The sequence below is a fragment of the Marmota marmota genome, unplaced genomic scaffold (genome assembly GCF_001458135.2).
Source record: "Marmota marmota marmota unplaced genomic scaffold, marMar, whole genome shotgun sequence".
Taxonomy (NCBI): domain Eukaryota; kingdom Metazoa; phylum Chordata; class Mammalia; order Rodentia; family Sciuridae; genus Marmota; species Marmota marmota.
In genome coordinates, this window is record NW_025999969.1 from 1,073,359 (window position 1) to 1,099,272 (window position 25,914).

A 25,914-nucleotide genomic window follows, 5' to 3' on the forward strand; every position below is an offset into this window, starting at 1 on the left:
GAGGGGGTGCGCTTGGCTCGGCTGCTCCCAGGGACAGGAATACTCCCGGCTGCCGGCTGGGGAAGAGGCCACTTGGCAACCTCCCTCTCTGTCTCTGTCTCCTTGGGCCTCCTTGTCTCTCCATCTCACTGTCTTTTGTAGTCCGCCGCCGGCCATCCCGGCAGACAGCCGGCTCTGCACATCCCTCCAGCTCGGGCTGCCCACCCTGCGTCCCAGCTGGGCCCCTGCTCAGCCTGCCTGTCTCCGAGCCCCTACTTCTGCCCATCTCTGCTTCTTTAGAGGACTCCCCTGCTGAATGTCTGTGTCTGTCTGTCTGCCTGCCAGAGGGGCCTGTCAGGCCACCGTCAAGGAGGCTGGGATAGCTCATCCTGCAGCCCAGACCTCCAGGGAACCTCACTAACTGCAGTGAGTGACTGCTGCCCACTGCCCCTATGCCTCCCACAGGGGGTTAGGGCCACGGATGCCCTGTCCACCATCCTCAGCGAGACCCTGCGAGGTTTGAGTCTCTCCTTGCAGGGATCCTCAAGCACCTTACAGTTAGTGTAGCAGCCTCGAGAAGTTCTAGGGTGGCCCTGCCCCATTCCAGCCCAGGGTTGAGGGGAGAACTATCAGCTGCCCTGTCTCCTAGGCTCTAGGAAAGGAGTTGACACCTCTTCCCTCCCTTTCTATCCTCTAGGTCTGATCTTGGGATCCCATTGTCTTTCAGAGACTCAACATTTTTTTTCTTTTCATTCATTCATTCTTTCTTTTTATTGTTTTGGTGCTGGGGATTGAACCCCAGGAGGCTTTACCGTTGAGCTACTTCACAAGTTCAAGAACAGCCTCAGCTACTTAGCAAGGCTCTAAACAACTTGAATAGAGTTTTTCCAGCCAAGAGCCCAGAGCCAGCTTCCTAGGGGAGCAAGTTTATGTCAGAGACATTAATAGGCTCCTCTGTGACTGAGCAAGGGAAACAGACTAAAATCCACAGCTCAGAATACAGGATAGGCAATGCAGCCAAGCCCTTGGCCCCTGCACAGAGGAGGGTGTCTGACACTGACGCAGAGGTCAAGGAGGGCTTCCTGGAGGAGGTAACTCCTGAGTTGACTTCTCTTGTCCCTCCTTTACAGAGAGGCATACTGCAGTCTGAGTACAAGGGATTAGTTATAGAGTCAGCTAGATCTGAATTTGAGCTACCCTCCAACCCCTTGCGCCAAGCCCTAGCAGTTTTACCATAAGCGATACATGTATTTTATCTAGGCATCAGTTTTCTACAGAAGAGACAGAGTGGCAGTGCTTTCTGCCAAGGACTGCAAGCAGCATTTACTAGGAGCTGGTTCTGGGCCTTGGTAGTCCCCACCCACCCTGGAAGAGCATTCTTGCCCCATTCCAGTAGGTGGCTGGGTGGGCGCTGGCTCTGGCCTGTCCCTGCCCTCCTCTTCCCCAGGCAGTGTGTGGGGCTGAGCCTTTGTATTGGGAATGGAGTCAGGGGAGGCCGGGGCCCAGAGTCTGAAGCACACAGCCTTTTGTTCCAGGATAAAGGCCCTGTCGGCCCCTTTGTGTGGAGATTAGCGGAGCCCGTAGGTGTGTGAACGGCCTCTGCTCCTGCCTCATTAACCCAGGCCTGGGGTCAGCTGCAGACAGCCACCCCCAGCCTGCTGGACCTGACATCTTTGGGGCTGTGACATTTCATGGCAGGGTCTCCTCTAGAGTCAGGGAGCTGGAGACTCGGGGGATTTGGAGAGTGGTACCTGATGGGAATTGGTCTGTTTCTGGGTGATTTTATCTTCCTCCCCATCCTGAGATCAGCCCCTGACCTTTTTCTTCTATTGTTTTCCCAGAGACCCTCATGGACACAAAATGGGTGACGTCTGAGTTGGCATGGACATCTCATCCAGAAAGTGGGGTAGGACTTCCCCATCTCCCTTTAGTGTTTGTTGCCTAATGAGGCCACTGCCCTCCCCCACCCAGCATCCATGTCCCCTTCCAGGATCTGGAGAGGGGCTGCCTCTGCCCTCATCTGTCACCATCACCTTCTGTGGCATCCCCATCCTCCTCATTTGTCACCTTCTGGGCCTTCTCTGTGGTTGCATCTCTCCTCTTTTGCCTGCCTGTGCCCTCCCCCATGCACTGTCTTTGTCCCATTGCCCCTCAGCCAGTCTTCAACCTGTTCCTTATGCCTTCCCCTCCCCCACCTGGCAGCCTTTCCTGATCATTTCCCTCCCTCCTGGGTCCCTGGAAAGACTGATGGATGGCTTAGGGATCAGGAGACTTTGATTTCAGATCTCCAACTTGCTGCGTGACTCGTGAGCAAGGCAGTTGACTTTTCTGGGCCTCCATTTCTTCACTGTTAAATTTCTTCCCTGTTAAGTAGGTCTACAATATCCTAATTAACTTCCTGGAGGCCTTCATGGCTGGGCTAAGCCCTGGACCCCTGGGGTACGATGGCACTGTAGGCCCAGGAGTCACCAGCCCAACTGTGGCTTGAGCAAATCTCTCTGTCCCATGAGCCTTGACTTCCTTGTCTCTATAGTGAGGACAACAGATGTTCCTCCTCATGGAGTTCTTGTGAAGATTAAATGTGTTGGTAGTAGCCACAGCCAGGATCCATTGAATGCTTCCTCTGTCAGGCACTGTTAACAAGCCCGTTTCATGTCTTAGGTGGTTTAATTCATCATAGCCTCATTTAATTCCAATCAACCCCATTTTATAGGTGATGAAACTGAGGCCTAAAGATAATAAATATTATAGCTAATATTCATGTGGTACTTACCAGTTCTCAGCCTTCTACTAGATACTTGATTCAGTTAAAAACATTTATTCCATACACATTTTAGTTGTTCCCATGTTGCAAATGGGGAAAACGAGGAACAGGGAGATGAAGTGACTTAGTCATATAGTGAGCAAAAAGATGGATTTGAACTCATAGTTTGTGCTCAGCCACTCACATGGAAGCATCTTTGTGAAGTCAAGGTAGCAGATTTGGGTATGTGGTAAGCATTTGGAAAATGTTGGTGCTCACTCTGTCTTTTTCATTTGGTCTGTGCCCAGTGGGAGGAGGTGAGTGGCTATGACGAGGCCATGAACCCCATCCGCACCTATCAGGTGTGCAATGTGCGTGAGTCGAGCCAGAACAATTGGCTTCGCACGGGATTCATCTGGAGGCGGGACGTGCAGCGGGTCTACGTGGAGCTCAAGTTCACTGTGCGTGACTGCAACAGCATCCCTAACATCCCTGGCTCCTGCAAGGAGACCTTCAACCTCTTCTATTATGAGGCTGACAGTGATGTGGCTTCAGCCTCCTCCCCGTTCTGGATGGAGAACCCTTATGTGAAAGTGGACACCATTGCACCGGATGAGAGTTTCTCACGGCTCGATGCGGGTCGGGTCAACACCAAGGTGCGCAGCTTTGGGCCGCTTTCCAAGGCCGGCTTCTACTTGGCCTTCCAGGACCAGGGTGCCTGCATGTCGCTCATCTCCGTGCGCGCCTTCTACAAGAAGTGTGCATCCACCACTGCAGGCTTCGCACTCTTCCCTGAGACCCTCACTGGGGCCGAGCCCACCTCGCTGGTCATTGCTCCTGGCACCTGCATCCCTAATGCTGTGGAGGTGTCGGTGCCCCTCAAGCTCTACTGCAATGGCGATGGGGAGTGGATGGTGCCTGTGGGCGCCTGCACCTGTGCCACTGGCCATGAGCCAGCTGCCAAGGAGTCCCAGTGCCGCCGTGAGTGGGGGCTGGCCCGGGGGAGGAGGGGCAGGGAGGGCTTGGCCACAGCCATACTTCCTAGCCAGTCTTCCTATCTGACTAGAAGGCCTGGCCTCTTGTGTGAGGTGGAGAGAGGAAAGGAAAGAGTGGGTATCAGATGTAGAGAATGTGGTGCAAGGAGAGAGGAGAACAAGAAGAGAAAAAAGGAGGACTGGGGATGTAGCTCAGTGGCAGAGCACTTACCTAGCATGCATGAGGCCCTGGGTTTGATACCCAGCACTGTGGGGGAAAAAAGAGAGAATGAAATTAGAGGAAGAGAGAGACATGGATCCTTGACAAGCAGGCATTTGCAGAACCTGGGCAGAGACTTGGGAGACTGGCAGAGGTGCCTGCTTTGTCCTAACCTCAATGTAGATTCACCCTGGAAATTCTAGATGGGCTTCAGAGCTGAGAGGAGAAGGGCTGTGGGCACCTTGTGCTTGACCGTCTTTTCTTATGGCTCATCTCCTTAAGAGGTGGTGTATATGGCACAATATCCAGGAGCTCAGCCCCTCAAGCCCTGAGTCCTGACTCTGTCATTTTCCACCTATGTGACCTTGGGCAAGGTATTTAACTCTTTGAACTTTGGTTTCCTTGTGCAAAACAGGGGCATGAGGACTCCTTGGCCCTGAGGATTCCTAGGGTTGTGGTGAGGGGTGAATGAGTGATAAGCACAGACACCATTTCACTGGCCTCAGGAGCACAGGGATGCTTGGAAGACAGGGATTGTTCACTCCTTATTTTATGCACAAGGAGGTTAGGAGGCTAGCCAAGCCTCACAGACCTTACAACGTACTAGGCTTCCCAGTTATAAAACTTGTTCACGCAGAGCCCTCATTGACCCTCACCACAACCTCATAAGGTGGATTCCCATTATCTCCTCCTTCACCAATGAGGAAGTCAAGTCTCAGAGCAGTCTGTACTGTAGGCCTCACAGCTCAGGAATATGGGTGCTGGCCCTGACTTCCAGGACTGTTGCATGCAGGACAAGGTGCCCAAAGGCCTTGTCCTCCATTCCCTCTGCCCAACCCTCTTCCCTGGGGCTTGCAGTCATTGCTTGGAGGTGTGGGAGATGGCTCTTGCCATCGCCCTTGGTGTGACAGGGCTGGGTGTGTGGACCTGGTTGTGAGGCCCTGGTTGGGGTTGTCCTCTGAGCCCCTCTCCACGACTCTATGGGAACCTGCCCGAGACTTCCTCTTCCAAAGTGGAAAAAGGGGGTGGGGGTGATGAGCCTGACAGCCTGAAGAGGGGCTAACACTCTGCAGGTCCCTGGCAGGAAATGCACGCTGGTTCCCATAGCAACCAAGCTAGCCTGGCCTCTGCCCCCTCCCCCACTGGCTCAAAGAGCTGGGATGGAATATCACCTTCGTGAGGGGAGATTAAGCCCCAGAGGAGGGCACAGCCCCTAGCATTATGTAGCAGACCCCCTGCCAGAGGTCATCATGTAGATAGGCTGATGGTGCACCTTAGTGTGTCCATTTAGCTTGGATCATGTCCGTCACACTAACATAATTATTCCTAGTGCCCTCTTTCACTGAAAATATTCCAATCTGAATAATAACTCATATAGTAATCCCAGATATCAGAACTCTACAGCACTCATGTCCAGGGGACCAAGTATAAATGGCAGGAGAAGAGACGGGGGAAGGGATGTTCAGGCTGTGGGTTCACTTTGGGATTAGTCCCCTTGTGGAGGCCTCTGAACTCCAGGTGACCCCAGCCTTCCTGCCTGCTTTTTTCCCCCCTCCTTTCCTCACCCCTCCTCAGCCCCCATCCCTGTCAGGGGCAGAAAGGAGTTGATCCCCTGCCTCTGGAGGGTGGGGCAGAGGTCAGACTGGGCAGCCTCTACAGAAGAGGCCCTACCTACTTCCTGACAGTGGGAAGGGTGGCCTTGAGGGTCCTCAGGAGTGAATTTTCCAGAGCTTGGGGGGGCATCTCAGCAGAGTACAGGGTGACAGAGTCCGCTGGTGGTCTCTTCCCATCCACCTCCTCTTCCTCCGCTCTCTCTGCCTTGCCTCGACAAGCCCAGGCTGTCCAGGTGATGGGGCTGACGTCTTCATGAGGCCCTGAGGTGGGAGTGAGGGGGGCAGGGGCGGGGAGGAATCCGCTGACATGGGGTTTCCATGGTCCAAAGGGCCTTTTGTAGCTGAGCAGGAGCCAGGCAATCCCAGCATCGCCCCCACAGTCTAGGAGGTGGAGGGGCCAATACCTGGGCTGGGCAAGGGCCAGGTTCTCACGCATGTGGGGAGGCTTGGTGTCTTCAAGCAAGGGAGGTGACCATCCTTTCACCCACAGCCTGTCCCTCTGGGAGTTACAAGGCAAAGCAAGGAGAGGGGCCCTGCCTCCCCTGCCCCGCCAACAGCCGCACCACCTCCTCAGCCGCCAGCATCTGCACCTGCCACAATAACTTCTACCGTGCTGACTCGGACTCCGCAGACAGCGCCTGTACCAGTGAGTTGACCCAGGTCCTGGCTCTCCCTCTGTAGGCCTTCCATCCAGGGTCCTGCCTAGGAGGGCCTGAACGGTCACTGCCAATAGCCCCATCTTCCAGATGGGAAAACCAAGGCTCAGAGGCTAGATGATGCAAGATGGCAAAGCTAGGAAATCTGCTGGCTCATCCCTGTCACCACCATTTCACAAGCACCCTCTAGCTCCTAGCCAGGCAGGAGTGCACTAGTCCCTTGACCCTTCCTGTTGTAGGACTGCTTCTCTCTCAGCCCAATTCTAACCTCATACCCTAGTGCAGGCTGGTATCCAGCTTTATCCTTGCTCTGGCTTTGGGGGTGCTGAGCATTGTGCTGGGTATGGGGGACGTGGGAGAGTAAATGAACTCATAGAGGAACTCAGAACTGGGTGAGAGAAACAGATGTAAAAATAGGTAATGACCATATGTATAAGAGCTGGGCCAGAAAGTGGCCCGGCAATTGTGTTATGGGAGTACACGGATGGGGAGTAGATGAATCAAGGAAGGCTTCCACGAGGAGGTGACATTGCGTGTGGAGTCTTGAAGGATGAACAGGAGTCTGCCCAGGGAAGAATTGTAGGAAGAATATTCTGATTATAAAGCAGAGGCAGGACAAATGTCTAGGGACATTGGGCTGAAGGATACACCTAGGGTCCCCTGCTTAGTGCTTTCTCTACTTGTCCTTCTAGCGGTGCCATCTCCACCCAGGGGTGTGATCTCCAATGTGAACGAGACCTCACTGATCCTTGAGTGGAGTGAGCCCCGGGACCTTGGTGGCCGGGATGACCTCTTGTATAATGTCATCTGCAAAAAGTGCCGTGGGGGTCCCGGGGTCGGGGGACCCTCAACCTGCTCACGCTGTGATGACAACGTGGAGTTTGTGCCTCGGCAGCTGGGCCTGACAGAGCGCCGGGTCCACATCAGCCATCTGCTGGCCCACACACGCTACACCTTTGAGGTGCAGGCGGTCAACGGTGTCTCTGGCAAGAGCCCTCTGCCACCCCGATTCGCAGCTGTGAATATCACCACCAACCAAGCTGGTGAGGAGGGAACACAGGAGGGTGGCCTGGGTCAACTTCCATTAGATAGAACTGTGGTTGCCCAGGATCTGCCAAGGGGCCTCTAGGGGTTCCACGGGAACTGCATCCTGAGGGATGTCAGGACCCAAGGAACCCAGAGTGAGCGCCTGCTATTCCCTAGCTCCATCGGAGGTGCCTACGCTACGCCTGCACAGCAGCTCAGGGAGCAGCCTGACCCTGTCCTGGGCCCCTCCGGAGCGGCCCAATGGAGTCATCCTGGACTATGAGATGAAGTACTTCGAGAAGGTCAGGGCCTCCATGGGCAGGAAATGAAGTATTTTGTAGGTCAGGGCCTCCATGGGCAGGAGGTGGCCTTGGGCTTAACTGAGCCAAGAAGTGTACCCCCCAGATAGTGCAGGGGCCCTTGGGAGCAAAACCTCAAGTACTGAGGGAATCACATGGTGACCTGGGTGAGGACAGACCAGTTGGCCTCAGGACCCACCTGAGATTGCCTTCTTCCTTCTGCATTGCAGAGTGAAGGCATCGCCTCCACAGTGACCAGCCAGAAAAACTCGGTGCAGCTGGATGGACTGCGGCCTGACGCGCGCTACGTGGTCCAGGTCCGTGCCCGTACTGTAGCTGGCTATGGGCAGTACAGCCGCCCGGCTGAGTTTGAGACCACGAGTGAAAGAGGTACCTTGCCCCCTGTGCCTGTCCCTGCTTTGGCCTGTCCTTTCCTGCCCTCCACTCATTTGCCCCTCCTTGGTCTCCAGGCTCTGGTGCCCAGCATCTCCAGGAGCAGATTCCCCTCATTGTGGGCTCCGCTACTGCCGGGCTTGTCTTCGTGGTGGCCGTTGTGGTCATCGCTATTGTTTGCCTCAGGTACTCCCAGACCCGTGTTTGTTCCCACAGGTTGACTAGAGCTTCCCGTGAGCACTTTAGAGCCCTCCTGCCACACAGAATGACCACCACCTCCCTCCAGACCAGAGCCACAGCCTTCCTGGGCTCAGGTTCTCTCCCAGAAAGACCTGCCCCAGTCCATCCCATGCCATTCTCCTGTCCTATTCCCCCGCCCCCAGGGATTGAGCTCTGAGTCCCTGTCCAGAGACCCAGAGGTGGCTGTTACTACCAACCATGGGACCAGGCACAGGGTCCTGTTAGAGAGTCCCCTGAACAAAGGGAGCTATGGGACTTGTCTCAGGCCTGCCTCTACCCTGTCCCTCCAGGAAGCAGCGGCACAGCTCTGATGCGGAATACACGGAGAAGCTGCAGCAATACAGTGAGTGCCGCATCCCTACCTCCTTGAGCTCTCTCAGCCCCCACAGGGCTTGCTCTTCCCTGCTTGTGACTTCATTGCTTGTAATTGGGTGCCATTTCCTGACCCCTACCTCATTTCCAGGTACCCCGAGCATCCCTCTCTCACACTTGCTAGTCCCAAGGTTGAGAGAGATCTAACCCCTACACCAAAGGCAGTTAGTTCATTCTATGGGGAAAAGGAGGTGCTGTGTGTGTGCAGAGGAAACAATTAGAGAACAATTAAGTGTTAAGTTGGTTGTTCCTGTGGTCAAGGGCAGTAAGAGTTCAGAGAGGAGGAAGGCTTCCTGGAGGAGGTGGTGGAGTAAAAAGCGTTGGAGAGGTGGGGAGAACAATCCTAGCTGGAGGAGCCTCTGGAAGGAAGTGGGAGGGTGTGGGGAGGCTGCCTGGGAGCAGTGAGAAGGCTGCTTGACAGCTGCTGGAAGCCAGGCTGGAGAGTGAGGCCAGCCCTTGGAGGGTCGTGAAAGGCAGGCAGAGTTTGGGCTTGACTCCACCACAGGTAATTGGGAAGGCTCTTAAGCTGTGGAGGAAGACAATGGAGGTATTGTTTCAGGAAGATGCCAGGTAGCTTGGTGGGAAAAGTCCAGAGGCAGAGAGCCCGGCTGGGAGGCTATTGCAATAGTCTGAGTGTTGAAGGCTGGACAAGGTCAGGGCAGTGGGAACCTGGGGAGGGCTGAATCTGAGAGAGGTTTGGACATGATGAGAGATGAGGGAGGAGGCGACTAGGAGAAGAATCCTGGGTGTACGGCTCTTGTGGTCCCTAAGTGTTCTCTTGTCTGGGGTAGGGAGGGGGGGTCAGGGCATCAGCTGGGAATGGGGAGGGAGCTCAGTAGGGAGGTTGTGGCGCATGCTCCCTTGAGGCTCATAGTCTGGGCAGGGTCTCTGGACCTGAGGTTGAGGGTTGAGCAGTTCCCTCCCCATACTTGGCCTGAAGCTCTGCCACTCTCTCACACCCCCCCTCTTCCCCCTCCAGTTGCTCCTGGAATGAAGGTTTATATTGACCCTTTTACCTACGAAGACCCCAATGAGGCTGTGCGGGAGTTTGCCAAAGAGATTGATGTGTCCTGCGTCAAAATCGAAGAGGTGATTGGAGCTGGTGAGTTCTCTGAGGCGGAGTGTAGATGAGAGACTGAAGAGGCTGGGTCATTCCTGGGATGATTCCAGAAGTAGCTTATGGCCTGCACCCTGTGTCTTGCAGGGGAGTTTGGGGAAGTGTGCCGGGGTCGGCTGAAACAGCCTGGCCGCCGGGAGGTGTTTGTGGCCATCAAGACACTGAAGGTGGGCTACACTGAGAGGCAGCGGCGGGACTTCCTAAGTGAGGCCTCTATCATGGGCCAGTTCGACCATCCCAACATAATCCGGCTGGAGGGTGTAGTCACCAAAAGTCGGCCTGTCATGATCCTCACTGAGTTCATGGAGAACTGTGCACTGGACTCCTTCCTCCGGGTAAGAGCCAACCCCAGCCCCTCTCCTTTACCCCTCCAGAGAACTAGATCAGGCCAACTGCCACCTCCCACAAGTCAGAGAGACCCTATTCAAAGTCTACAAAAATTTATTGAGGTGGCATGGTGTAGGGAAATAGCCAGGCCTTCCAAGCCAGAACAATTGGAGGTCATATCCTGACTCTGCCCTTGACTGCTTGTGTGACCTGAGACAAGTTACTCGATCTTTCTGCCTCTCAGTTGCCTTGGTTATAAAATGGGAAGGGTAAAAGCTTCTGGGTCCTCATGAGGATTAAATGAGTTATTGTGTACAAGATGCTTGATACATCTTGTATCAAGCTGCTCAGTCCTATGTACAGTCAGTACATTCTGGACATGTGTGCAGGTTAAATGATCTCTGAGGACTTAGAGAGGGCAGGTGACCAGGCAGGCAGGCCATGGGCCAGGAGAGAACCACAGGCCCACTGAGCCTGCTTGTTGTCCCCAGCTCAACGATGGACAGTTCACAGTCATCCAGCTGGTAGGCATGTTGCGGGGCATTGCTGCTGGCATGAAGTATCTGTCTGAGATGAACTACGTGCACCGAGACCTGGCTGCCCGCAACATCCTTGTCAACAGCAACCTGGTCTGCAAAGTCTCAGACTTTGGCCTCTCTCGCTTCCTGGAGGATGACCCTTCCGATCCCACCTACACCAGCTCCCTGGTACAGGAAGCAGCTGGGAGGGAATCTGGGGGTGGGGTCAACCAGGCAAGGGCTCAAGGCTGGGGGGCAGCCTCGAGTCACAGGGTGAAGGGCGTGTGCCCCCCTCACCAGGGCGGGAAGATCCCCATCCGCTGGACTGCCCCAGAGGCAATAGCCTATCGGAAGTTCACTTCTGCTAGTGATGTCTGGAGCTACGGAATTGTCATGTGGGAGGTCATGAGCTATGGAGAACGACCCTACTGGGACATGAGCAACCAGGATGTGAGTGGGGGACAAGCCAGAGTGGTCAGGTGGGTGGGAGCTGACTGGGGAGTGGAGTGGTGGCTTACTCTGGGTTTCTCTGCCCTTGGCCCAGGTCATCAATGCTGTGGAGCAGGATTATCGGCTGCCACCACCCATGGACTGCCCCACAGCACTGCACCAGCTTATGCTGGACTGCTGGGTGCGGGACCGGAACCTCAGGCCCAAATTCTCCCAGATCGTCAACACCCTGGACAAACTCATTCGCAATGCTGCCAGCCTCAAGGTCATCGCCAGTGCCCAGTCTGGGTCAGTACCTCCACTCTCCTCAAGCCAGGTGTCCTATCCTTGCATCTCCTGCTCTCAGGACTCACCAGGTCACTCTCTTCTCCCACAGCATGTCACAGCCCCTCCTGGACCGCACAGTCCCAGATTACACAACCTTCACAACAGTCGGTGACTGGTTGGATGCCATCAAGATGGGGCGCTACAAGGAGAGCTTCGTCAGTGCGGGGTTTGCATCCTTTGACCTGGTGGCCCAGATGACTGCAGAGTAAGTGCACCTCTGATTTGGAGGGGCAAGGCAGAGGGCTCTGTGTTGGGCCCAGGGTGGCAGGCAAGAGGGAAGGGACTGACCTTGCCCATACTCCATCTGCAGAGATCTGCTCCGGATTGGGGTCACCCTGGCTGGCCACCAGAAGAAGATTCTCAGCAGTATTCAGGACATGCGGCTGCAGATGAACCAGACACTGCCTGTGCAGGTCTGACACCCAGCTCCTACTGGGGGTGCCCCCCCCCCAGGACTGCGCAGGGACTCCAACTGGTCAGCTGGACTTTTGGACTTTTGGATGCCTGGCCTTAGGCTGTGGCCCAGAAGATGGAAGTTTGGGGAAGGCCCAAGCTAGGACTTCTCCAGGCCTGTGCTCCCTCCCCAGGAAGTGTGCCCCAAACCTCTTCATATTGAAGATGGATTAGGAGAGGGGGTGATGACCCCTCCCCAGATGCCTCTGGGCCCAGGCCTTCCTGCTCTCCAGTGGGGGATCCCCACAACCTCAGACTTGGCTATTCTTCAGGCTGGAGGTCCTGGCAGGGTCAGGTGGGGGGGGTAAGACTGGGTTCCACAGGGCCCAGCCCTGGCAGGGTCTGGCCCCCCAGGTAGGCAGAGAATAGTCCCTCCCTCAGGAACTGGAGGAAGGGACTCCAGGAATGGGGAAATGTGACACCCATCCTAAAGCCAGCTGGCACCTCCAGTTTGCACAGGGACTTGTTCTGGGGGCTGAGGGCCCTGCCCCCACCCCCGCCCTTGGTGCTGTCATAAAAGGGCAGGCAGGGGCAGGCAGAGGATCAGCCCCTTGCCCCCCCAGAGACTGACTCTCAGAGCCAGAGATGGGATGTGTGTGTGTGTGTGTGTGTGTGTGTGTGTGCACGCACTGGCCTGCACAGAGAATATGGATGAGTGTGCAAAGCTTGGCCGTGTGCCCCGCAGGGCCAACAGCGGAATAAAGGCAATAAGATGATTCTCTTGCCCTTTTTCATTCCTTCTCCCAAAGCAAGATTCCTTAATTCCCTCCAGTTCCAAATCCCTGGCTTCTAATCCCTTCACCATTCCCCCAGTCTTGGGGAGACCAGATCCAGGCCTTTCCAAGCCCAGTTTCTTTTGCCTCATTGTTTTGATCATCTAGCTGACTTCTCAGAAGTGGTGCAGAGGCCTGGAGGGCAAACTCCTCCAGAGCTGCACCTTCTAAGGCCCCGGCCTTCCTTGGGTGGGGCAGACACCTAAGTCTAGATGGTGTTTTACAGATTCCTCTCACACCCATTGTGGCTAAAGGAGTGGCCAGAAGGGGGGTGTGTTGATCAATTCCCAGGGTCACTGGCCAAGAACAAAGGGGAGTGAGCCACTGACATTCACAGGTGGAAAACAAGAAACCTGGCTATTCTTCATGGAGCACTGACTATGCCCAGGCACAGGGCTAAATGCCCCAATTATACCCGGATCTTGTTTAATCTCATAACGATCCAGCCTGGGAAGGAAGTATTTTTGTCTCCTTTTTACAGAAGAGGAAAGGGAGAGGTTAAGTAACTTGTCAGAAGTCCTGAGCCAGTAAGTGAGGCGGAGGCTGGGATTCCCACCGAGGCTGCCTGCTCACTTGAAAGGTTCAGGGATAAATAACAGAAGCCAGGAAGAGGGTTAGGAAAACAGTCTCGGGAAGCCAAAAGGAGAAAGCGTGGGGGCGGCCACCGGCCCCTTGGACCAACTAACAAAAGAAGGGGAGGCAGCTGCAGTCATCTCGGTGTCGGGAGGAGCCCTTGGACTGTATGTCTTGGTGGGCGTGGAAAGGTTTCCGAGATACCTGCATATCCTAAATTGGAGTGTCGCTGGGCGGGACGTGGTAGTCTTAGAGGCATAGACACACGCTGTGCCACTTAGGCGGGAGGTTCACTGTGGCGGCCCCGCCCATCTCCCTGGTCGCTTCCAGACAGAGCTTCCTGGGGAGATTCTAATTAGGGTGGCGGAGCCCTAAACCTCGAAACACACGATCGCTCTTTCGGGTGCAAGAGACCAAGCCAATGAGGCCCCGCGGCGTCGCGACGTTGCGGGTTCTGTCCTGCCACGGGAGACGCGTCAGCCGGGTGACTGGTGGCGAGGGCTTGCCCGGCCGCCCCGCCCTAGGCAACCCTGCCGCGCGCTCTCGCCGTCGCCTCCTTAGCATTCCCCCCACGGAGCCCAGCGCTGCGAGGCAGTGGCCGGCCCGGGGGAGGAGCCCAGTGGCTCGGCATCCCCCAGGCTCCGGGAGGGGGGATGGGCAGGAACCCTTCCGCGGAGGCCTCCTCCTTCTCCCAGTAGGGGACATGCAGGGCCGGAGGTCGCCCTTGGGCCCAGGCGCCGGAGCTGTCAACAGCTCGAGGTGTTTGCGGCTGCCTGGGGAGGGGACAAGGAGCTGAATGGCGTCCGGCACACCCCGCTGTGCATTTCCAGCTAAGGACTCAGATAAAGGGGAGAGGGTGCGCCCAGCTCCTGCTCCTATCCAATCCTGAGACTCAGGGCTAGGTGAAGGATCCGTGGCCCATTCTCCTAGAGTGACTCCATCACCGTCCTATCTCATTACTCGGACCATATAGCGAGAATCTGGGTGCCAAGCGCGGAGATGCTGGGGTGAGGGTCTCTACGGGCAGAGGTGTGACATCGCCCCCTACTGGGTCCGCAGGGAGGGCGCGATCGTGGTCGTTGAGCGTCATCTGAGGAGGGTGCCCAGGAGGGAGAAGTCTGGTTCGTGCTCCCCAGGCTGAAGATCTCGAGGGACATCTTGAGCCCAGACCCCAGGGTGTATAGGTGCTCTGTGGATTTGTGTCCTGTAGGCACGCCATGTATCTCCTTCGTGTGTGCAGTCGTCTGCCCTTTCATGCGCACCCCTCTCCTGCCACTTACCCGGAATCAGCAGCCAGGGGCACATACACTTAATCAACGAGCCCAGGACCACCTCTCTTACTCAGGCTCACTGTCCTCAATCACTCCATCACCCCCTCCGTCCCACCTCCCAATCCATGTATCCTGAGAATTTCCTGTGACAGAGAAAAGATGGGAGAAAGGATGCAAAGAAGGAAGGAGAAAAGCCATCTCCTAACTCTATAACCCAGGAGGAAGAAAGAGAGCAGAGCACCCCAGAAAGGTCTGGCTTTCCTGACAGCAGATAAGGGTGAAAGGGAATGAGGTTTTTTGTCTGTCTAGTCTTGGTTAATTACATGCTCTGGGGGCAGAAAATTAAATCTCCTAAGTTAATGCTTAAAAAGGGAAGCCAGTGGGTGAGAGGAGGGTGTTAAGGGGGAGCTGCTCCTCTGCCGCCCTTCCCTCACTCCACCTGAGATCTAAACCTGGGTAGCCAGACCCTGGATTAGAACCAGGGAGATCTGGGGCAGCTGGGGTAATGCTGTAGGAAGGTTTGCAGATTTAGAGCACAGACAGACCTGGGTTCAAAGCCCAGCTCTATTCTTTCTAATCTATGACCTTGCAGGTTGACCCCTCTGTCTCAATGCCTTCATCTATAAAAAGGTATAGTAATCATTTCTATCTCATGACACTGTTACCAGTGTTAAATCAGTTAATACATGTAAAGCATATGCCCAGATGGTAGTCAGTGCTTAAAAATGTCAGCTATTTTTTTATTAGCATGAACTTTAAACAAAATATAGAAACAGATAGGAAAATGCTGAAGAGCTTGGCATGTATTAGGAACCAAATAAACCAAGGCACTCAGAGGAATCTACCAACCCCATTCAGGCCTCTGAAAGGGAGAGGTCAGGGGCTCCCTCTGAAAGGGAAGAGGGGGAGGAAACAAAAAGAGCAAAGAAATATGTCCCCCCCATGGGGATGCTGGACATTTTGATGCCGGCTTAGCCCAATTCCTAGGATAGGGCTGCTGGGGTCTGGGTGGTTTGAAGGCAATGAGAATTCTCAAGCTCATTAAGGGCAAGTTGCTGAAGGAATATTCACTCATCTCTGAAGAGATATTTACCAGACTTCTACTATGTGCTAGACACTGTCCTGGGCACTAGGAATACTGTGATGAGCAAGATGAGCTGATGCTTACAAGAGCTTAAAGTCTAACAGGGGACAGGGATGTGATTCAAATCATTATACAATGACTTAAATATAATTACAAGTCAAAGTAAATGCTACAGCTAAAAAGTTGAGTCCTGTGGGACATGAACTAGTCTTGAATAGGGATGGGGGCTCTGTAACCAGTTATCTGATGCCCAGCAGAGGGAGCTGAGGCCCCCATTACCATCAAGACCCCTTTTGGTGTCGAACCCTGCGCATAGCTTCCTTCACTCCCTCACTCATTCATTTATTCAACACATCTTCATTGGGCCCTTCTGAAAACCAGCTCCAGTGTAAGGAGCTGAGGACAAGGGGATGAGCCGGCTACACCACACACCTGGAGGTGTATGAGGTGCACAGCTCAGATGGGACATGGATTATAAAAACTAATACAGGTGCTATAAGGTAAGAACTTAGGTTGGGAATACTGTCAATTAAAGCTACCTGAGAAGGTGGCTCTTGGATTAAGCCTTGGAGTTTATGTTAGAGTTAGCAAAAGAGGAGCAAGAGTAATACGCATAAGGCCCAGGGAACAGGAGAGCAGGGCAGGCAAGGTGTCCACATACCATAAGGATAAGGAAGGAACATGGCCCTTCCCTGTAATTCATCCCCAGCATGTCTTATATCCCTGAGCACCAGTGTTGGTCATCTAGTTCTAGCAGTTCTTCAATTCCAGAGAGTTCTTTGGGCAATCTCTATGTTACTGCTTTGATAGCACCCTGTCTTCTTCGTCCCTGCTTCATGGCACATTTGTCCATAGGGTTTCTGAGTACATGATGCTTTGAATTCCCCTTCCTGTAGAAGCACTCAGAGGATAAATGCCTTGCTAAGGTTAAAGAAGCAGCTTCTGGCAAAACTCAAATTCAAATTCAGCCTTACCTAGCCACAGCTCTGTGTCCTTCCCACTATATCAAGATAACCTGGAATGGGGTTCAGGGGAACCCAGAAGTGCTACATCAGAATGGCACACCCAGGCTCTTCCTTCCTAGGCCACTTCAGAATGATGCCCACCTGCAGGAGTGGGCTCTGCACACATGTTCAAGGGCTGCCTCAGCTTTCCTCTTTCAGAAAGGAGAGAGAGAGAGAGAGAGAGAGAAAGAGAGAGAGAGAGAGAGAGAGAGAGAGGAAAAAGAAGAGAAGAGAAGAGGAGGGGAGGCGAGAGAGGGGAGAGGAGCTGGGAAGGCAGGTGCTAAAGGCACTTGTCAGGAGTGTAGCTCAGGAACTGCACAAGATTCTGACTTGGGAATGAGTGCCCAGGGCAGACAGGCTCTCACCCTCCACTTCCCTTCCCTGCCTTTCTCTGTTTCTCATTAATTTTTCCCATCTCATGAAGCAGGAATGAAAACAGACTCAGGATCTGTTTGGAAGCATGCTGTGACATCAGTTCAGAGGTGGCTGCCCTACCCCTGACTGCTGGGGGCTGAGGAAGACCCCCTTTTCTACTTTGCCCTGGCCTGACAAAGAAAGAGAGAGGCAGGATACAGCTCTTCCTGAACCCTTCTCCCTTGGGGGTGGGGGATGAATTTGGGGCAGATAAGAGAGGTGGTCCTTGACCAAGGGGACCAAGAAAGGGCATGTCAGTGGGAATGTGGGGGGTACTGGAGCTGGCTTTCCCCAAATCACCACCTCCCACACACCTTACCACTCCTTCCCTGACAGCCACCCCAGCACCACCCCCAGCCACTGCTCTCCAAACATCCTCTTCGTTTACCATTTTTATTTTTATTTTTTGGCAGGGCTGGGGATGGGGTGGCAGCTACTGAGAGTTGAACCCAGTGGTGCTTTACTACTGAGCTACATCCCCAGCCCTTTTTAGTTTATTTTTTAAAATTTTGAGGCAGGGTCTTGCTCAGTTGCTGAGGGTCTCACTAAATTACTGAGTCTGGCCTTGAACTTGTGATCTCCTGCCTCAGCTTTCTGAGTTGCTTGGATCACAGGTGTATACAACCCTGCAACCCTGATGGGCCCCCTCTACTTACTTTTTTTTCTTTTTTTGGAATGGGGATTGAACCCAGGGGTGCTTTATCACTGAGCCACATCCCCAGGCCCTTTTAATATTTTATTTAGAGACAAGATCTCCCTGAGTTGCTTGGGGACTCGCTAAGTTGCTAAGGCTGGCTTTGAACTCACAATCTTCCTGCCACTGGGATTATAGGCATGCACTACCTCACCCAGCCAGTGGAGGAAAAGGACAAGCAACAGGGTGGTGTAGGAATATTCCAGGTGTTACTGATGGATTTTGAGGAGAGTGGCATCCTAAGAACAGTGTTTTGGGAAGCGGAGTGTGATGCGACAACAGATGTAGAGATGGTGGCAGGAAGGCAGAGGGAGATGCCACAGCCTTGGTAAAGGGTAATAAGGTGGGGTGAGGAGGAGGTGCTTCAGAGGTGACATGTGTGACACTTGCAAAGGTAAGGAGCAACTCCTGCTGAGTGACAGAAGTGTAGGAGGAGAGAGATGATAGATGTCTAAGCCTGGGGAATGGCACTTGGGTGTACTTTGACACCATTTGTGGACACAGAAAGTCTAGAAGGAAGAGTATGTGTGAAGAGGAACAATGAGTCCAGTCTGAAGCTGCCAAGGAGAGATGCCCAAGAAGCATATGTGGATCTGGAGCTCAGGCATGGTGTCCAAGTTGAGGACAGCAGGCATAGTATGGGGGCCAGGGAAGAAATTCAAACAGCGGGCAGGATTGCTCAGGAGAGTTGCAGAGAGAAGAGTAGCTAGAGGCTGAGGTGGGCCTAATGCCTCCTGATCATCCCTACAGGCATTATTTACACCTCTCTATGGTAAATGTTCCTGTATGTCTCCTCTGTCTTGATGGACACTTCTTGAAGGAGGTCCCATGTCTTTATAAGCCCTCTTCCCCAGGAAAATGTGCTAGGATCTGAAGATAGGAGCTTAGAAATGGCTGTCGGATGGAGGGATGGATGACAATAATAAGGTGTTGGGTGCTTACTAGGTGCCAGGCATCATTCTAAATGTTTGCATGTAGTGGTTCATCTACCCTTCAGAACAACTTGTGAGGTCGGTAGTCTTACTACTTCCATTTTACAGATAGGAAAGTTCAGCTAAGAGAAGTTAAGTAATTTGTTCAAGTCACAGAACTAGCAAATGGCAGAGCCAATATCTGAATCCAGGTAGTCTAGCTCCAGAGCTGATGCTTTGTACTCCCACATGATTCTCCTTCTCACATGAAATCTTGCCATAAGAACTACAATTATCATCATTGAATACTTAAAGTGCCAGACACTGTGCTAAGAACTTCAGGATTTCACTTAATATAAATGAGCTAATAGATGAATAAGTTGATGGATGTGAGGAGATAGTATATGAATGGTGGGATGAATGGATGACATGTAGGTGAATGAATAGAAAAGAGATAAGTAAATGAATGGGTGGATGGATGAGTGGTAGGATGAATGAAAATATAAGCAAGCAGGTGTAGGGATGAGGTATTTCATGGGTGGATTCCATGGGATGGATGAATGAAGGGAAGGAGGGAGGGATACACGAATAAATAGAAGAATAGATGAATGGATGGAGAATAGAAGGATGGATGAAGGAATGGAAAGACGAATGACTACACAAGCATAAATAAGAAGATAGATAAATGAACAAGTGGACAAATGAATGAATGAGTGGGTACCTGGATAGATGAATGGATGGAAAGATGGCTGAATGGTAGGATGGTGGATGGATAGACAATGGGTATATGAATAAAAGGATGAATGAATGGATAGATAATTGGGTGATTAGATGGCAGGATGACTAGATGAATGAATGATTAGATGGATGAATGGATAAGTAAGTGGATGGATGAGTGGATATGTGGATGAATGGATGAATGGATATTTAGGTCCTTGGATGAATTAAGGAATGGGTTTCTATATTTAGATCCATAAAAAAATAAGAAAAGTCACAAATTAGAGTCCCTGCCCTTTCCCTAGGTATTTCTATGAGTTTTCTTAGACATTTCTTCCACATTGTTCCATAGACTGCCCTGCCCTCTCCTAGCCCCTCCCATAGCCAGGCAGCAAAGCTTTGTCCTTATTCCTCCTGTACAGAGATATCCTAGGATGGTTTCTGGCCATTCTGATTCCTTTCTTGCTCTTCTGCCTTGATGTACAAGAAAAATACTTTCAAACAACCAGTCTAGAAAAAAAGCAAGCGGTGATTTTGGGGGCTCCTGCCCCTGTCCCTTGTTGTAGTCCCTTTGATAGTCCTAATCCTGGACCCTCAGGACCTAAGCAGATGCCAGAATTGGAGTGGAAAACTAATAGGCACCCCAGAAAGAGGTAGGAGCACAGTGGTAAGTCAAGGAAGGGTATTTTGTTGGGCCGGCAGGAAAGCTGTATCTATTCCTATACAGATGGGGGTTTCAGGAAGTAGCATTCAGACAGGCTGATAGAAATGAGGCCTTGCTGAGTTAGAAACCTGGAATAGAGGTAGTGACAACCCCCAGCCCTGAGTCTGATCAATCCCATTGCAGGTCCTTAGTTCAGCTGCTACGCAGGGGCTATGTGACCTTGGCAATTCACTCAGCCTTTCTGACTTTCCTCACCTGTAAAATGAACTAATAATAACTACCTTCATGGTCACTGAGAGAATGAAACAAGAAGATGCAAAGAAAACATAAATGCTTTCTAGAAATAATAAAATATGTAGATTTCATTGGGGGAGAATAAAGTAAGGAAACTCTGCTCTGTGTCTGTGTAGAAAGAAGTGTGGGTTTGGTGGGGTGGCTGATGACATCATGGGTGTAGAGCCTCTACAGCCTCTGGGCACCAACACAGCCTTGTGGGACCCTTCTTGAGAAGCTTCCTCCTGCTTCCTGTCCCCACAGGTTCAGGTCCTTGGAGATTTCCCAAGACCTGAGCAGGAGGAAGTAGCATCAGGGTGCAGATGGGGTGGGAGCTGGCTTTGGAGCCCTCCCCCTAGCCAACTGACCCTCCCTCTCTGGGCCAGGCGCCAGTAGGCAGGGCACCCAGCTCTGTGCTAAACAAAAAGGAGCTGCTTGTTGTGGGGAATGAGTCATGAAGACCCCAGAATGGCCCTAAGAGGAAAGAAGACGAAAGGAGAGGGCTCCTCCTCCTCTCAGGAACTGGCTTCCCCCACAGCTAGACCCACTCGGACTAAAGGAAACTAGAAGCTGGGATTTGTACCTTTTTTCTCCCCTGATGTTTGCTTTCACCTCTCTTGTCCAATTTTATCTCCACCATGTTGACATGTTTTCAGTTACAGGAACAGAGGTGGGGAAGCTTGCCTTGAGTCTCAGATATCTGCAGTATTGAATAGCTGGACTTTTGATTCAGCTGGGGGCACTTTCTTCTCTTCAACTGGGCTTGTACTGGCCTTGAACTAGATGAAGTGAATGACCGCCTCTTACACTGGACTTCTTAGATAGGGTCGTCCCCCTAGCAACCCTGCAAGGATGGCTTTATTATCCCATTTTACGGATAAGGAAAATGAAGTTCAGAGAAGTAACTTGGGTAAGATCACATTTCTGATAAGAATAGAAATGGATTTGAACCTAGGGTGTCTGATCCTAGCTAGAGTAGTCACTTAGGGAGGGTGTCTTAAAGACAGGGACCCCACAAGGGCCTGCAAGAGAAGGAAAGAAGTCCACACCACCTGGGGAAGACTGGGGTACTGTTGGGCTTGATTCAGCGCCAGGGCTCCTGCCCCACGTGTAGCTCTGGGCCAGCAGCCGCAGCTCTGCATGTGCGAAAGGAAGATGCTGAAACAGGCCAACAGGGCCATACCCACCCAGCCCCCACCTGAGGGCTCAGGAAATGACACACCTGAACAGTAGAACAGATTGTTGGCCCGTCTCTGGGATCACCTCCCAGGGGAGGTTTTCGCAGATGGTTGCTCAGCAGCCCCTAGGAGGGAGGAGGGCCAGGCCTCCTGGGCTGAGGAGTGCCCTCCTCACTAACCCAGTCCTGCCGTGGGCACACAGGTTCGTGGTCCCTGCTTTTATCAGGCTGTGTGATCTTAGACAATTTGCTAAATATCTCTAGGCTTCCTGCTCTTCTTTTGTAAACAAAGGGAGACTTTTTTTTTTTTTTTTTTTTTTTGCCTTTTGGGCAAAGGGCCTGGAGAAGAGACACCTCCTACCCTGGGGGTCTGACTCTGGGTCAAGATGTGGTATCCGGAAAGAGGTGGGGGAATGGGGAATTCTGCTAGGTCTGTCTGTCCTAAGAAGTGTTAGGAAGCATGAAACTGTGCCCTGGGGGCTGCCTGTAATTTTTTTCACAAGTCTGGCTGTGCCTAAGGGCAGCTTCCTCTTGATCCCCTTCCTAAGGTATCTGAAAGAGCTTTTTTTTTTTTTTTGGCTCCTGGGGGATAGAGAATGTGTTAACAGAATGACTACCAGTAAGATCAGCTCTGTTTTGTCAGCTAAGCTGTACTGTGGACACAGCTCTGAGCTGGGCTCAGCTCTAGAACATCATCTGCTGCTGGCACAGGTAGTGTGACTGAGGCAAAAAGAGGGGACAGCTAGCAGAGCCCAAGCTTCCACATTCTCAGACAGAGCTCAGAGGCCAGCTCAAGGGACCTCTTTGGGGGCTGCCTGAGGAGAGCAGTGTGGAGGCCTGAAGTGCCCAGGGGAAGAAGGGGGCAGCCGGTGTCATTTCAGTTGTGTGTGGGGGTTACTCCTTTTCCTTCCACACCAGCTTTGGCCAAGACAGGAGGGAGGCTGGGGGGAGGGGAGGGCAGAGCTGCACAGAGGAGGAGGCAGGAATTCTGGTTGGAAATCATTCAAATGAGGCTATGAAACCAGAACCCTGTCTCAGAGCAAATTGGCCAGATTTGGCCTGGGGCTGGTGTACAGGGGAGTGGAGGAGGTTGAGCCCTGGCTGAGCGGGGGAGGGGTTGACAGGACTCCAATGTGGGCCCCCCCCCCCCCAAGGAGCCCAGGCTTGGGCTGTTGATGGGTAAAAGGGACAGCCATCCCTGTTCCCCTTTCTAGCCACCCTGTAGGCTGCTTGCCATAAATGAGGAGGGAGATGCCAGGTGCCAGAGCCACCCATCTGGCCTGTCCTGGGGGGAAGGGACCTAGTTTAACACTGACACCTTCTAGGGCTGTGACCCTGTCACATCTTTGTCCTTGTCCTATTCTTGCTCTATGTCTGTCCCTGAAGGATCTCCATCTTACCAAGAATTCATTCAAATTTCCCTTTTAAGTCTCAGGCTCTGGGCTAAGCCAAGGGTCCAAGGATGAACTTGGCTGGAGAGGTAGAAGGGGAGGAGTCACTCTCTGAGGTTTCTGGATATGCCTTAAATAATGGCTTCTCATCTCTTGACCTAACTGGGAAGGTGTCTGCGGGCCTCCAACAGGGCAAAGCTGCCCAGGACCGTCTAGAGAATGTCTCTCCTCTCCAGTCAGAACTGGGGACAGACATAGATCAGAAATGGGGGAGGGGTAAGCCATGGGGGGTTCACTGCAGGGTCCAGGCAGGAGCAACATGGAGGAAAACCCAGGCCTTTAGATCCCATCAAAGGAGCTGCTGTGTGAGAGGCAACCTTGGAGGGGTCACTCGGGTTCATGCCTGAGAGGGATGAAGGCCTGTGTGATGAGGGGCAGGGAGGCAGCTGGGGGCAGACCCAGAGGCGGGGAGGCACAGGACAGAAGGCTATTCCTTTGGTGTGAGCTTCCTGTGGAGCTGGCTGCCCGGGAGCCTCAGGGAGCTCTTTCTAGGGAGAAGTGCTGTCCTTTAGGGAGAAGTGCTGTCCGTTTGCCCATAGTGGTCTGGATGTTTGGGCCTCTTCTCAGGAAGGAAGTGGTGTTCCTGGGCCACCCCAGCCCCATTCCTTCTCTTCTAGACTCAAAGGCCAAAACTAAGTCTCACAGCTGGGTCAAAGTAAAACTCAGACTGAAGCCCTGATGGACCTTGTCCAGCCTGAACCACCCCCTCCTCTGATCCCAGCCCAAGGGTCTGTCTGGCAACTGCTCCTCAAATACTCCTCCATCGAGTAGGGATCTGCCTTTGTTCTACGTGAGCATTCCTACTTCCTGTCCCTGCCAAGGAGAGGGGACAGAGATGGAATGGGACTTCTTCCTCACTCTTCCCTGAGCCCATTAACCATCCCGAGGAGAACTTCTCCCCACTACCTCCAGTGTGAGGGTCTCTATAGTTCCCACCCTAGTATAGGCTTCTGGAATCCTCTCTTCTTTCCCTTCCCTATGGATCTCCAGGGGCTTCTCTGACCCACCCCCTCAGAAAGTGGATCTCACTCTTGGTCACTACTCTCAGTGTCCCCCACCCACATCAGTGAGCTCTCAGGATTCTCTGTCCTCCCCTGACCCCAGAGTGGACTTCCCAAGTCCTCTGCATACCTCCCAGCAGAGCCCTGGATGAAGGCCCAGCTCAGGGAATGAAGGGTGGTCGGCTGGGCTCCTGGTGGGAGGAACCTTGCTTCTGGACTTTTGGGGGGATCGGGCTGGATATCTCCTCTCAACCCCTCCTCTTAACTGAGGGGGGGCTGTTGGGGCAGGTGAGTGAGCTGGAGAGGGACAGGAGGGGCAGGAGAGGCAGGGGAACCGGTCCTGTGTTGTTCTTGGCTTGGAGCCCCCCAGCCCCAGGGAAATCCTGACTCTGTGGAAAACTGAGCAGGCAGTCAGGCAGGGGAGGAGTTGGGGAGGAAGAGGAGGAAAGGGGGAGGAGGACCCAGGGCTCAGGGCAAGCTGTGGGGAGGGCTACTCTCATAAATCAATCCCACCAGCGTCTCAGGCCTGACGAAAACCAGAGACCGGGGGTCCCTTGGGGGCCAGAGCAGGGGAGGGGGAACCGACCATCATGGGCTGCGGGGGAGGACCAAGGGCCAGCATCCTGCTCAGAGGACTCTGCCTCCAGCCCCCCAAAACAACAGGTGTGTGGGGTGGGGGAGGGTCTGAGAAAACAACTTCACAACTACCAGAGGAACTGGGGTGACTGTGACAGATTGATGGGGAGGGGCCCCACCACTCTGCAATTCAGAACAGTTTTATTGCCCTGAATTCTGGCCTGGCTCAACTGCCAAGGAACTGTGTGACTTCAGAGTAGTTATTTCACCTCTTCAGGCCTCAGTCTCCTCAGAAGTGAGAGAGTGTGCCATGGAGGTGACCAAGCTGGAGAATGCTTACAGAGGCCTGATCTCATGCTCCCGTCCTCTGACACTAACTGAGACCCTTCTCAGTGCCTGGCCAAGGAAACATTGCTCCGGAGCTGATGGGATAGCAGTTAAGAGTCAAGGCTCCCCCATTTAATAACTATGGCTTTGGATGGGTCACATACCCTCTCAGATCCTGAGTTTGTATCTGTACAATGGGTGTCTACTGCCTTCCTGCTAGGGCTATCATGCCAGTGTATATTATATGCAAAGTGCCCAGGGCCACTCATTCTTAGTAGAAGACTGTGGTTTTTGCTGTGTCCACTTCTGGGGTGTTCTCAGTCTCCCAAGGGTCACCTCTTTCCTTTAACACTCAAGTATTAATACAAATGGAGTGACTTCTGCTCCCAAGTCAGTGACATGGTACACCCTCACAGCCTACTCCCTCAGTGTTTCCACGACTCTGGAGAAGGCTGTGCTTCTCCTCCTCCCACACGTCCCTCCTGCCATAGCTCATGTCTCTCTGCACTGTTGACCCACTTGGCCACTGTCCCACTCAGACACATGAACTTTGGTTGGAGCTTTGCTGACCACTACCAAGGTCTGGACTGTGGAGGTAGATGCAGCTGGCGCAGACAGGCCAATGATATGCACTTGAACACTAGCGGCGGCTGTTGTCCTAGCATGAGTCTTGCCAGCCATGGGCCTTGTTCCTGCAAGGGTCCAGCTTGGTCATTTTTTTGGTGCTTCTACCGTAGATCCTTCTCTCTAGTTCCCACTCCTGTCCCTCACTCCATCCCATCCAAATTCTTGTAGCTGTTGACCCTGCACCACCTTGCACTGCTCTCCTGTGTCCTCCTGATGAAGCCCATGCCTCACCTACTTCCCACCAGATAGACCCCCTCTAGGGCACACTGAGCTATTCCATCAGGAAGAAGGGCCTGCTTTTGGGGGAAGGATACTGGGGACTGAATTCAAGGACATCTGGCCACTGAACCACATCCCCAGCCCTATTTTATATTTTATTTACATGATCTCATTGAGTTGCTTAGCACCTTGCCATTGCCTCAGCCTCCCAAGCCGTTGGGATTACAGGCATGAGACACCTCGTCTGGCAAAAAAGGGCCCACTTTTGAGATATATGTTGTTTTCCTGAGAGGATGCTGAAGAGCAGCAGCATGTTTATTTCCTGGATAATAATGTTTTTTGAAACTTCATTATATTCGTAGTTTCTAGGAAAATGGCTTTGTCCAGCCCATCTCCTGCCCTAAGCTTCCCTCCTCACAATAGATTCATCTTCTCCAGATCTCAGGATTCT

At 53.0% G+C, this 25,914-nt stretch overlaps 1 protein-coding gene across 1 annotated transcript in view; it reads left to right on the plus strand.

Annotated features, from left to right (window-relative positions):
• The window catches only part of Ephb3 (EPH receptor B3), an 18,827-nt gene extending 6,404 nt beyond the window's left edge, over window positions 1-12,423 (plus strand). Inside the window, exons 2-16 of the mRNA XM_048804016.1 lie at window positions 1,821-1,885; window positions 3,031-3,703; window positions 6,020-6,175; window positions 6,878-7,228; window positions 7,389-7,513; window positions 7,741-7,900; window positions 7,981-8,089; window positions 8,434-8,486; window positions 9,495-9,617; window positions 9,720-9,967; window positions 10,451-10,666; window positions 10,778-10,927; window positions 11,022-11,215; window positions 11,304-11,459; window positions 11,565-12,423. Of these exons, the coding sequence (XP_048659973.1) occupies window positions 1,829-1,885; window positions 3,031-3,703; window positions 6,020-6,175; window positions 6,878-7,228; window positions 7,389-7,513; window positions 7,741-7,900; window positions 7,981-8,089; window positions 8,434-8,486; window positions 9,495-9,617; window positions 9,720-9,967; window positions 10,451-10,666; window positions 10,778-10,927; window positions 11,022-11,215; window positions 11,304-11,459; window positions 11,565-11,673 (2,880 nt within the window). The 5' untranslated portion in view covers window positions 1,821-1,828 and the 3' untranslated portion in view covers window positions 11,674-12,423. The remainder of the gene's footprint in view (window positions 1-1,820; window positions 1,886-3,030; window positions 3,704-6,019; window positions 6,176-6,877; window positions 7,229-7,388; window positions 7,514-7,740; window positions 7,901-7,980; window positions 8,090-8,433; window positions 8,487-9,494; window positions 9,618-9,719; window positions 9,968-10,450; window positions 10,667-10,777; window positions 10,928-11,021; window positions 11,216-11,303; window positions 11,460-11,564) is intronic.
• The last annotated feature ends 13,491 nt before the right edge of the window (window positions 12,424-25,914 follow it).